Source organism: Gavialis gangeticus, unplaced genomic scaffold, assembly GCF_001723915.1.
Source record: "Gavialis gangeticus isolate Ggan-Ray unplaced genomic scaffold, GavGan_comp1, whole genome shotgun sequence".
Classification (NCBI taxonomy): Eukaryota; Metazoa; Chordata; order Crocodylia; family Gavialidae; genus Gavialis; species Gavialis gangeticus.
In genome coordinates this window covers 12,776,219-12,789,149 of record NW_017728996.1, presented here as the reverse complement: position 1 = coordinate 12,789,149, position 12,931 = coordinate 12,776,219, and the positions used below count along the sequence as shown (strand labels likewise).

General features: G+C 40.5%; 1 protein-coding gene across 3 annotated transcripts in view; it reads left to right on the top strand.

Moving 5' to 3' along the window:
* MCTP2 (multiple C2 and transmembrane domain containing 2) overlaps positions 1-12,931 on the top strand; it is a 235,120-nt gene that overhangs the window by 215,148 nt on the left and 7,041 nt on the right. For all 3 annotated transcript variants that reach the window (XM_019504031.1, XM_019504030.1, XM_019504029.1), the window contains 2 exons: positions 7,529-7,638; positions 9,946-10,055. In XM_019504031.1, coding sequence (XP_019359576.1) covers positions 7,529-7,638; positions 9,946-10,055 — 220 coding nt within the window. The remainder of the gene's footprint in view (positions 1-7,528; positions 7,639-9,945; positions 10,056-12,931) is intronic.

Genomic DNA, 12,931 nt, shown 5'->3' with positions numbered 1-12,931 from the left:
TTTCTTTTTTTTTTTTTTTTTTTAAATATCAAAGACTAAAGATAGCTTTTTATCCCCTTTCAAATATTCTTTCTTCAGCATTTGCTGTGTACATGCACTCTTCACCTGAAGATGTATTTCTTTAAGATTGTTACTGATATAACAGGAGTTGTTTTTTTCTTGTCTAAGCAAACGTGAAAAACTGCAGGATATATCTCTTCACAAATCTAGAGAATGAGGCCCACATAAATAAGTAAATTCACAGTGTCTTGCCAGGTATATGAAAAGCACAGCTATCCAGGTGCAATAATGCCTGTACTTATGCATTTTGTTCATGGTAAAATGGAACCTTTCAAATGCTAACTGGTGGTTTGATTTAATTCCTTCATCATCTGATTTCAGATGGATCGGGATTGCAAGGATATCTTTTTGCTGTTGTTATGGCAAAGGTCTAACCAGTTTTATATCAAACTGCATTAATAAAGTAATTGAAGACACTTCTGTCATGCATTGATTTTTAAGAAGGCCAGCACAAAAGCTATGAAACCTTGACTCCTTGTAAATAAAGCTTATGCTTACGGTAGGCATAAGAAGTCCACGGCCCTTGTGCTCGTCTTCTGCAGAGAGGAAAGGCATCCATTGTGAGCAAGAAGATAAAAGTCTTGTATTTCATGTAGTTACTCCTTTGTGAGCTTGCATTTTAAAATGGTATGAAAATGGCTTGTTTTACATTCTTCACAGTGAGCCACATGGCATAGCCTGTATGAATTGTGAAAATTACTTGCATGGGATTGAAATCCTGTCCTTTAAACCCAGTAGTGCACCTGTTTATGTCAGTTTAAAGTCTGGAAGTGATGTTGTGGTATCTTTTGCGATGGGTGATATCTTTTATTGGACCACAATACCAGAATGCGGTATACCTACTCCAACGTACCAAATACCTGCGTGGCAACTCTGGCATCTTCGGTGGGTGCAGTCAGACACAAACTATGCACCAGAATGAATAGTCTGGATTAAGGACAGACACTAGAACACAGGTAGAAGAACGTTTTTTTAATTTAGTCCCGGGTCAGAGCAGCTTGCCATGTGCCCCTGTGGCCACCGAGGGGGGCGGGGCAGGGCGGGAGCTCCAGCCTCTGACCATATGGCTGCCAGCCCTTGGGACTAACTTGAGCCCCAAGTTAAAGCCAGAGCCAGCTGCCAGCACTTGGAACTAACTTCAGTCCCAAGTTGAAGCCAGGACAGGTGGCCAGCCAGGAGACCTGGGCCTGCGCTCGGGCCAGCCCCCTAGTGTCAGGCAGACCCATCAGGGAGGCCCCCCATGTTACTGTGCAGTAGCATGTCTACATGTGCATTATTGTGCAGTATCTAATTAGGCATAAATTTGATGCCTGCACAATGCAGGTATCAAATTTGTGCTCAAGTTGGCATAAATTCCCACATTAACTGCGCAATACGGTCATGCACGTGTAGATGAGCATCCATACTGTGCCGTAATTTCGGTTACTGCTCAGTAAATGTGCACATGTAGATACGTCCACAGAGAAGAGAACTTGACCATTAGTAGCAATGCTTTCCTCTACAGCCATTGTTTTAAATCTATTCAGATATACTGGCTAACCTTCCCCATCAGCACACACTAGGGCAGCAGAATGGCTTAGCAGCACAGGGATTATTTTGGTCTGATTTTTTGCCTCTCTCTGATGCCTTCCTATTGTATATAAAGTCCAGCTCAAGCTTGTTGTGCAAGTGGTTTTTTGTTTTTTTTTTTTTTCCTCAAAGCTCTGCCAGGAATTTATCTGAGGCAATTCACCCCTGTGAGCCAGAGACTGTCTGTCTCTCTCTGGGACCACCTCTCCCTCCCACAATATCTTCCTTCTGTTTTAATAATGTAACTCTTGGCCAACTGCCCCATCCAAAGTCAGCATCAGGGCAGTTCCCTTCTATTTACACCTGATAAAATCCTCTTGACTTCAAAGATACACATCTGTGAATATGTTGCCCTTTGGAAGCCTTTCTTTGGCAGAGGATCCGGCAGAGGATCCACCAGAGCAAGATGGGATGGGACTACCCTGCTTACAGCAGTGTGCAAGTTAACAAGGAAAATCAGACATCAGTAAAGTTGGTATTTCTCTTCAGTGTCCACAGCATGTTTTAAAACCCCAAAGAATAATGGAGCAAGATGCCATGCATGCTTGAGTGTGGATGTGTTCAAGTCAATCCTCCTCATGCAAAATACACTAGAGAAATTGTACCTGGTAAATTGGACAAATCCCAACAAAATATTACCCCTGGTGTACTTTTCAGGACGAAGTCATATTGGGTTATCTGCTGCATGCAAGTGTGGTTGGCCCAGGGACAGCAGCTTTTTTCTGAATATTTCCCCTTTTTTGTTCACAATTATTTGCTCGTCTCCCTCTGCACTGCCCCTCTCCCTTCCTCATCCTTTCCCCAACACACACAATATTCTTCTTTTCTGCCTAGTCCCCATGTATTTTTCTCCACATTGGCTTCCTTACCTATCCCCTGTTATCCCTTAGGTTAATGTATGCTGAGTTTCCCCAAGCATGGCCAAAATCTGTTGACTAATAAAGCTGTATGAAAGTTCCAGGCAAGATTTCTTTTTTGTGCAAGTGTTTTATGTAACTCTTTATGTAACTAATATGAAATACAAGCAGTATAAAGCCATTTAGAAATTGATAGCGATTGCAAGATTAATTTTTTATTTGTGTGCAGTGAATACAATTGTTACCATTCAAATCAGAAGCGCACTTAGAAGATGGCATTAGAAATTGTCCTTGGACTTTCAGTGGAATGTATTGACGGGTGTGCGCGCGCACACACCCACACACACACACTCTCTCTCTCTCTCCCTCTCCCTCTCTCTTTTGGACATCTCCATAGGAAGAAACCTAAAGGATTATTTTAATTAATTTATCTTTTTTAACAATAAGGTTGGTTAAACATTGGAATGAGTTATCAAGAGAAGGAGTAGATCTTCCATTTCTTGATGCCTTCCAGTCAAGACTAGATGTCTTATGCCACGTGTGCTTTTAGTCATACAGTTGATTGGACTCAATGTATGAGTAACTGGATGAAATTAAGTGGCCTGTTTTATACAGATGGTCAAACCAGACAGTCTGTTCTGGCCACATAATCGAGGCTTCTCCCATTCCTAAGGTATCAGGTGGGAAATCCAGCTCTAATAGTCATATCTGGCTGGCCAGTCCTGGATTTCTGTTTATTGGGGCAGAGATGTTTTTATCCCTTCACATGTCAGCTTCAGAACTATTTGATGGGTGGCAGTTTTGCATTTGCATCCAAGTTTCTTTTGTTACTATCCCTACCTTCCTGACCACAACACCATATTTTAGTGAGGAAAATCTGGAAGACATGCAGTAACTCTAGAAGCAAATCTGTCTGGGTCATTTGTTAATTGGTATCCAGTTAATGAAGAGTAAAACCTAAAAGTACTTTTCCTTTCACGGGCATAGATTTTGCATCCCACTTTCCAAGTTCAAGCTGGTGTGCATTCATTGGACACACAAGATTTAATTTCTGAGTTTACTGAACTTTTTTTTCTTGGCATGGATAATTTTTTTGTAAGGCCTCTTTGTATTTTAGTTCAGGCAATGAATACAGAAATGACGATTTTCTTAAATCAGGATGCGTGGAGAAGATTTAAAGTAACGTACTGATTATATAATTAATTCTCAGTTGTAAATTCATTTTGATGGTTTTAATGCTTTCCCAGAGGCTAGTTTTAGTCCACCCACAGTGTTGTAATCAGCCAAGAAATAGTTAGAGGAGCAGGGAAAAAAGGCCTTGAAGAAATGAAGATTTCACTGCTCTTTTTTTTTTCTTCTTTTTTGAATTAATGATTTTCTGAAAGCAGGCAGGATATTTTATTTTTGTAATTTAAACCAAGGCCATATGAGCTGAGATTTTAAACCCTGGGTGTCTAGACATTTTACTTTTTAGTGGACCTATTCCATATTGACTTGAGACAAACCAGGCCACAGACAGTCCTGCTAAAAAGGTATAAACACCCCCCACCCCCCAGCAAGTACTAGTAATTATGTGGACTCTTTGGCTTTGTGTGCATGGGGAAGTAAAATAATTTGTAGAATTAATTTTACATTAGACTCAAGTGTTGTAATATATATTGATGCTCCAATAAAGCTTGTTACTTTCTGGTTTTGTATCTTTATGATCAGTGAGGAGCAATGACACCGTCTCCCTGCCATTGACATTTTCTCTCTTGCATCTCTTCTGCAGCCCAGGATACTGTGAGATGCTTACTTTAGTAGGAATACATGGTGCTCAGAATCTCATAAGAGAGTATAAATGTTTTGAAGGAGTGGGTCTTTACTCCTTACATTGCTTAATGAATGCCCTGGTCGTATTGTAAAAATATTGTGCTCAAAAGCTTGCAAAGTAGAATTTCTTCCAGCTATTTGAGTTGGTCCAATAAAAGAGATCAGATTTATGCAAAGAACCTCGTCCACCCTAGTCGTTTGTATGCATGTCTGGATGTCAGGATACTAGTATAGATAACCTGTGTAAAGTGTCACAAAATATAAAGTAAGCCAAATTTAAGTGAGGCAAAGTATAGAAAATCCTAGAATTTTCTAATGATTCTGCAAAATCGTTGTATTGTGCGAACACTTCATAAGACCAGAAGCTAACACCGATTACTCAGTAATCAGACTCTGATTTCAGGAGCAACACGTTTTAAATCATTTCTGTAGACTTCTCTTTCTCTTTCTCTCTCCTTCTTTCCTGGGCATGTTTTGTATTGAAAAATGAAAATGCCACTACGGAGAGTGGTTTTTATGTTACAGGCTGGGTAAAGAAACACATTTGATTGCTATCACTTCCTTCAGCATGAATCAGTATTTTTGTTGTGGCGGTTTGTTTTTTTCTTAAGCAACTTGGTAGCCGCATCAGAAGTATCTTTGCATGTGTGTTAAACTGTCTTAGCACCGCATTTCTAAACTCAATCTGAGATGTGTAAATGAAGCCAGCGGGATGTTGCGAGAGCTGCCAGATGATCTTCCTTCCAGCTCTGGATAGCAAGAGTAGGCTTGCCCCGGGAAGATCACTTTTTTGGTGTGTTCTTGCTTTCACTCTCAGTTAGCCTCAGGCTGGACACAACTAGGTAATTACTGAATGGGTGTGCAAGAACTGTTGACCAGTGTCCCACAGGTAAGTAATGTATGAAACAGCAGAGCTTTGCCTCTGAAAGGAAACTTAAGCATTCCTGGTGGTCAGATTGCTACATATAATCATGACTTGACATTTAATGTTGACCCTAACCAGGTTATAACACAAGCTGCTGAAAACCTACTTTTTATGTGCCACTGTCATTTAAAGTGATCCTTTTGTTTATGTTCATTTTAAATGCCAGAGATTTCTTTTTTTTTTCTTTTTTTTTTTTTTAAATCTATAAAGGCCTATTTTGGAAACCGTATATTTAAAATGCCGTCTCGTTCAATTTTGCACTAACAAAGCTGAAATACATATTCGGGTGTTCAAATATTTACATGTTGATAAATCTGGGGGGCTTTATACTAACAAAGAAATGACCGTGAAGAGAAATGGGACACATTTTAATCCACAAATCATCATGTTTTGGGGAAGATACAAACACATTGTTATATCTAAATAGAAATAAATACAATACGTGTAGTGACTCTTGAGAAGCAGTTCATGTGTCTTCATACCACTTCAGGGGAAGCTGAAGGACAGTGTCCGTCTCACATGCTCTCAACCCCTCCCTAAGCAGGCTTGTGTGATGAAGCTCACACTAGTCGTATATGTGAGAAGGTGCAGGGCCTTCGGGTACCTTTTCATCTGGATCTGGTGCCAGGGGGAATGAACTGATGAGCATGAAAGGGGCCAGTACCATTCAAAGTCTGGCCTTTGACTGGTTAAAATACAATGTTTTAATTCCTATTTTACCCCCTAAACCAGTCAGTTCTTAGACAATCAAAATGCATTGTACCAAGCTCAAGTATCAGGGCTGCCGGTTTTGTATAAAAACATTGTATACATTTCTTTTTTGAATATGTGCAGTCACCTCAATTAGCATGCATGCATACATGTTAGGTTGCACGTAAAGATATATATGAATAATAATAATCAAGTCCCAATTTCTGCGTCTCAGGTTATAATATTAATGCCTTCTTTGCTTTCTATTTCTGTGTGTTTCTTTCCTGGAATTCTCTTGTCTAAAATAAGCAGAAAGAAATGAGTTTGCAAAATGACCTCTGAAAAGGGACTTGCCATTTTTCCTCAAAATTTTTCACCAAAGGAAAAGTTCCTGTGGGCAGAACATGCATTAACCTAAAAGACAAAAATCCAAAGCCTAAAGACTTCTCACCATAACTGAGAAATCCCAAGCTAGTTACAGACACCAGGTTTGCCAGGAGTTGGAATTCTTCACTATTATGCTGTTTTATGGTGGCACTGCAATGTTTCTCTGATTCAAATTGCTGGGCACTTTCCAACTGTCAGTTTGACATGGACATATTTGTGCAGCAAAAGTTAGTGGCTCTAGGTGATTCTTACAAGCATACAAATAATTTAGGGTTCCTGAAAGAAGTCAGGAGAGAAGATGCTTAACTATGTCCCGAACAAACTGATCTACAGAAATGTTGTAATTAGTGTGAAAAGTGGGGCAGACAAAAGTATATTGGCTAAAGCAAAAATACTCCCGTAGCACAAAAGTTTGAATTTGATAGTAGAAATGACCTCAGAGAAAATTCAGATAAGATCTCAAGATCCCTAGCCTTATAGAAGAGCTCTGATCTAGGTCTCAGGATAAAGAGTGTTGAAAAGGTTAAGAGATTTACCGATCTCTAAATAGGCTCCATAAGTCTGATGTTGTTTTGTAACGAGGTGTGATGGAAACAACATGTTGGCTAGCTAGAAGAAACCAGCACAAAAGATTGGAAGCCATTTAGCTTTGCATTTGTGCACACATCACTAATTTCTCTAAATAATAGTGTCCTGGTTGTCAATCATGCTGCAAACATAATGGATCTAGTCACGAACAGGAAAGTAGAAAGCCCATTCTGGAAAAAAAAAAAAAAAGATATATAATTGCTTCTCAGCGGGCTTGATCCTGAGGGATGCTGAACACCTGTAATGCTTACTGGAGTCCAGTAGACTTGCAGGGATTCCTGTCTTAGCTTACGCTGTCAATGAAACATGCAGTTGCAACTCAAGATTAAGTCAGAATTAGAAATCAGGGTTGAAGCCAGAATTGGAGATCAGGGTTGAGATGCAGTTAGCGAGCAGGCCTTTGCAGAGTTGGATGATCAGGGTTGAAAACTGGACCTACGGGAAAAGCAGGTTTGCTTTGCTCACGTTGGGAAAAGATGACATGTAGCAGTTTATATCTGAACAGTAACCTACTGTGTTTTCTCTCCTCCCTCCTACTTTATACACACATGCACATCACACCAGTGGCAATGGGAGCTTTTTACGTACCTGTATTATCTATGTACACATTATGACATGTTATATGTGGTTTGCTTTTCAGGAATCGGAGAAAAAGGGGCTAATTGAAAGAATCTACAGGGTTCAAGATATTATAATAGCAGTTCAAAACGTCTTAGAAGAAATAGCATCGTTTGGGGAGAGAATTAAAAAGTAAGTAAAAGGCACTAATCTCAGGAAAGTGTAAAGGGATGGGTGCCTTCCTCAAATGATGGCTCTGAATTTTGAGGGAGGAGATTGTCCAGCACTGCACCTGTTTCTTCTTTCCAAGTGGTGGTAGATAAAGTATTGCTCAAAACAGAGAGAGAAGTCAGTAATGTTGCCTGTTCCCAGTTTTCTTGCTGACATGCTTGCCCAGGCATGCTGAGCCTGTCCCCTTCGCTGGTCTACGACTCTGGCTAAGAGGAAGCCCTAGGCTGTGAATGCAAGAAATAGTGCTGATAGAAGAGGGAGGATACAGGGATACCTTGGAGGGTATTTATGCTGCTTAGCTGCTGTCTGAATCAGGTGTGGAGTGGTGCTGCCTCCCCACCATCCTCCATAGCCTGCATGTAAGGGTCGCTTGCCTGCTCTGTCCCCTGAGTCTTTACAGGCCTCTCTTTTCATTGACTGAGGTTGCCTACTTCCTCCCTTGAGGTTCACTTATTTGTCATAGCATAAGGCAGAAGGCTTCCTTCTCGCACAAGGAAGAAGGTGGAGATCCCTAAATAGCTTCTCTATGTGCACACATACACTCTCTTCTTTTATAATTATGCTCATGTTGGAAGTGTCATTGACCATCACTTTTAGCCTTTATAACACAAAGTGACAGTGTGTGACAGAGCCACACTTGAATGAGGAGCTGGGTTAGAGCTAAAAATACTGCAAATCCATGTGTTGTGGTTCCACTCCGACCATCGCAGCTGGAGTGGAAATGGCCAAGAGATGTATTCCAGTCCATAAACAGGGTACTGTTCTGTCCAGCTGCGTAGCAGGAAGACTCTCAGTGCCTTAGCACTATTAATTCTGGTATTCATTTTGGTAACAATGATGTTAAAGAACCCTATTAATGTTGGATGCCCTATGTAATTTCATAGGAATTCCATTGTAATTCAGCAGTAATGTATCATTAAAAAAATTGCCACTAAAGTTGTTTTTGTTTTTTTTTTTAAGTGACAGACTGATTTGTGCCAGAGCTTCCGTCTGTCACTCTGATTATGCAATCACAGGGATGTTAATAGCCTAACTGTATTGAGCTATTTTGTGTTTCAGAGTTTGGTGTTGACTTTACCAATCTGCTCTGTATTGCGGAACCTTTTCTATCTTATCTTTTCTTATTTTTTAATATCTCTATTGAAACTTACAAATTATTTCTCCTGTTGTATTAACATAATCTATCAAACAAGCATCGTTTTATTTTATAGCCGGTGCTCTTACTGATGAACATTAAAAATATCCCTCTTATTCATCTTCATCTTGATGTGTGGATGTCAGCAGGAGTACTCACCAATGGCCAGACCTGCAGAACTACCTATGAGTTAATGAATAGTCACGGTCCTGGACTTGAGTTATCTCAGTGTTTCATTACAATTGCAGGATGGTAGGTACAGGTGAGAGAGGTGGGGTCCAAGGCAGGACAACTCCGGAGAGGCAACCTAGTCATTCCCTCTCTAGCTCTACCAGAAAGGGCTTGTGTTGTTAGTAACTGGGCTTTTGGATGGTCGGAGTGAAACAGATTGTGCTTTCCAGTCTTGTTCGAAGTGGATCATTGTCCACATCACTGGAGAGACAGGGTCGTGTCTGAAGCTGCTGCTGGCAATCCTGGTTGGTACGAAAACCTAAGTGTCTGTGTGTGACTGTTTATAATACCCCTTTATTCCTCTATGTGTGCTCCCTCTAAAACAAATCTGAAGCACATTGCTGATGTGGAAAACTTGGAGTGCTGCTCTCATGTAGCAGTAATGGCTTGGTAAAAATTAAGACCATACAATTAGAAAGGTGGAATCCTTTACTGCACGTTATCACAACGGAGGGCTCGGCATACCCGGAGACTGTCTCTTTAAAAAATGTCAGCGGCCACATTTCTAGCCCCTTTTCCTACAAGCCGTTGCCATCAAGCTCTTCTGTGGGTAATCCTGATGAGCATTCAGCACTGAATGTTGGTGGAGGCAGGATTCAATGCGTACATCTGGTGAGCACAGGCTAGCTGTGCATGCAACATATGGTACTTCAGAAGAAGAAAAATGCTCAACCTGGTACGTAAGTGAGTCTTGCAGAGTATCTTCCTTGGAGGAAACGCCCTTGATACAGAATAGCATAGATTTAAGGAATTACTGTCTGTCTTCTGATGGATTTGTGCTGCTTCTTACTGTTTGTTTATATTCATTGAATATTGTAAAAGGGCTCATTGAGTTATTAGCAGGCTCCACATTTACGGTTGGTAACTCTGATGAAGGTTCTTTTTCTTCTTATTATTTACAGCACATTCAACTGGTCAGTGCCTTTCCTGTCCGTCTTGGCCTGTTTAGTACTGGCAGCAGCAACAATTATTTTGTATTTCATACCGCTGAGGTACATTGTTCTAATCTGGGGTAAGTGGTCCATACTACCTCGCTGTCATGCAGAGATCCCAGTATCCAGTCGTAATGGGGAATAATGTAAACTGTTCACTTGCTAAGGGAAGTACTTAACTGCATTAATCTGAAGTCAGGCAGAAAGCAGGGGGAAGATGCTATTATAGACTGATTGAACCAGGGATGCATAAGTTTTCATGAGCATGAGCTCAGTTCATGCACAGAGCAGGCTATCAAATAGAGCGAGGAATTTGAATGTGGGGAGGAGGGGGAGGAGAAAGTGGGATCAGTGCTGAAAGAGACAAACAAGTAATAACTTCTTTGTATGCACAAAGAAGCAAAAAGCTCGTTCAGGTAACGGAATAAGAATCCGCAGTCCCCGTTTAGACCAGACTTAACGCAATCCAGTCTTTGGGTGATTTCTTGTTTCATAATTTCACATTCAAGTTGGCTTTTAACATATCACTGAAAAAGAATGGCTACTCTCCAGTCAGTAATGGAAAGTCCAAGAAGGTTCCCGTGTTCTGCCATAGGTTTTTCCGTGCTTCTGGACTTCGTGCCAAATTGGGATCCCCTCATTCTTTCACATACGAATTCCTTTCTGCCCAATGTAGAGCACGGTAAGCATATGTTGGCATAAATGTCAGGTTGGCATTGCAGATGATCAAGTGTAGTCTTGGGGAGAGTATTTTGACAATGAAGACCCCAAGAACACTCTATAAAGGCTCTTTTCTGGAAAAAAAAACAACGCCTTTCTACTGAGGGACTGAGAGTTTGACAATGCTGAGCTTTTTCTTAGAATTTTTTTTACTGGTACCAGAAATTGGAGCCTTTACGTATTTAAGATACTGCCGGCATCTTCTCCATTGGGTTGTTGAAGCTTCTGCTAACTTGCAGAATTTGACAATGATTTAAGTGTTAGTGCTAACGTGGCTCAGACACTTAAAGGAATAGCAGAGGGCATATCACTTAATAGAAGTGTGTGAAGGACTTAAAAATCAAGGCTCAGATCCACAAAGGTAAATCTCTTGGTGCCAAACTCTTCTTTACACCCATAACTCCAATGAGTACCCGGTAGAGTAAGGGACATCATACCTTGTGGATCTCAGTGTAAAAGGGCATTGGGAATTCAGGGTACTCAGCAAACCACTTGAACTATTTAGCATCTTTTGGGATTGCAAAATGGAGAATGATGACAAAAATTGTTCAGGGCTAAACAAAGGTTCATGGCTGCACCGGAGGTGAAAGAGCAAATGGAAAAATTAGGCAGAAAAAATATCTGACAGTATGAGAATCTCTTGTGAAAATAGAAGATGGACCAGTTGCTGAGGATATTTTTGGTGTAGATCAGACAAAGCACTAGCCCATGTATATACTGTAGAGAAACAGGCTTGCCTGACCACAGGTTGAGAGTAGATTAAATGACCCGATAGGTTTTATTTCCTTGTCTAGTTTCTAAGGATAATGTACGGTAACCGGCTCTCTTTCTTCTGTAACTTGTTCGTCTCCGGCTAATTAAGATAATGGAATATGCACCTGTAACCTGCATTTCAAAGGGAGATGAAGCGGGTGGGAGAAAAATGTATTTCACAAGGAGAAAAGAATAAAGGTACAGAGAAACATTTGACGTGCTTCTGAACAGAGTTGTTGTTCAGTGCTATGAATACACTTTCCATAAGTAATAGATAGTGCTTTCTTTGCTGTCAAGTGTTTGTTTTAAGATAATTTCCTCTCAAAACCTGCTAAGGAACAGTATGAATAGGTGTCTTGGTAACTGGTTGCTTTGTAGGAGGTGAGAATGAGAACGTGCAAAGGTAGATTTATGTATAGGAATGAGTAAACTACGTGGAGGTTGGCTCAGCTATCTGTCCAGATTTCAATTTATTTGGGACTCGTCCCATGCAAAAGGCTTCTTACCTTCGTGTATTCCAGCTTGGCATACTGTAATTCAGGAAGTTAGAAATCATGAGTCCCAGGATCAGGCAAAAGAAGAGGGCAAGATATTATTCATTTTCTCTTGCGTGGGGGATGAGACACCCTAAACAGTACCTGATGGAGTTCAAGTAAATTGTAGGCAACTACTTGTCCCTTTCCCACAGCAGACCATTGACAGCGCAGAGCGGGATGAGAATTGGGAAGAGAGGGTTCAGTTGGCATGTCAGGGGAAGGGTGGAAGGGACAGAAAAGCGATGCCTTTTAAGGGAGTATTAAGGGAGAAAGATGTGATTGATTCAAAAGGAGGAATAACAGACTTGAAATATTTTGTAAACTATCATAATATTAGGGCACAAAAAGGGGTCTGAACCAGCCTTTTAGGATCTCAATTTAAGGGACAGAAAACCAGTCACATTTTGGTATCATTTCAAGGAGGGTTGACCAAATATAAGTAAGGGGCACTTCTGAAGGTTGCGAACCAGTATTAAAATCATTAGAGTAAGTGTCCTGGAAAATGTGATTATAGCCAACTTCAGTCGAGCAAACACAGGTGACAATAGCAATGAAAACACGGAGGCATTGGCTTTCGCATGGGATAGCAACTAAAGTATAAAACTTCTGGGGACTCTGCTGGGTACGTTCCCTGTTTTCTAACCCAGGCAGAAGGTCATGTTGCTGCATCTTCAGGACAGTTGTCATCTACATTAGCCACATCTTCACTTTGCTGTGTGTACATTATCTACACCGTGGTTTGGTTTTGCTGTACTCACTGTGTCTAAGCATTATCTGACTTTAATGGTATCATTTGAACTAACATTAAGGGGTGTAATCTTAGTGATATTATTAGCTAAAATTCAGTGATACGAGGAATTTTAGGATGCCTCCTTGCCTTGATATTTAAGGTAAAGAATTCAAGCATACATCCTTTTTTATATTTTTTTTTTTTTTTTTTTTTTTTT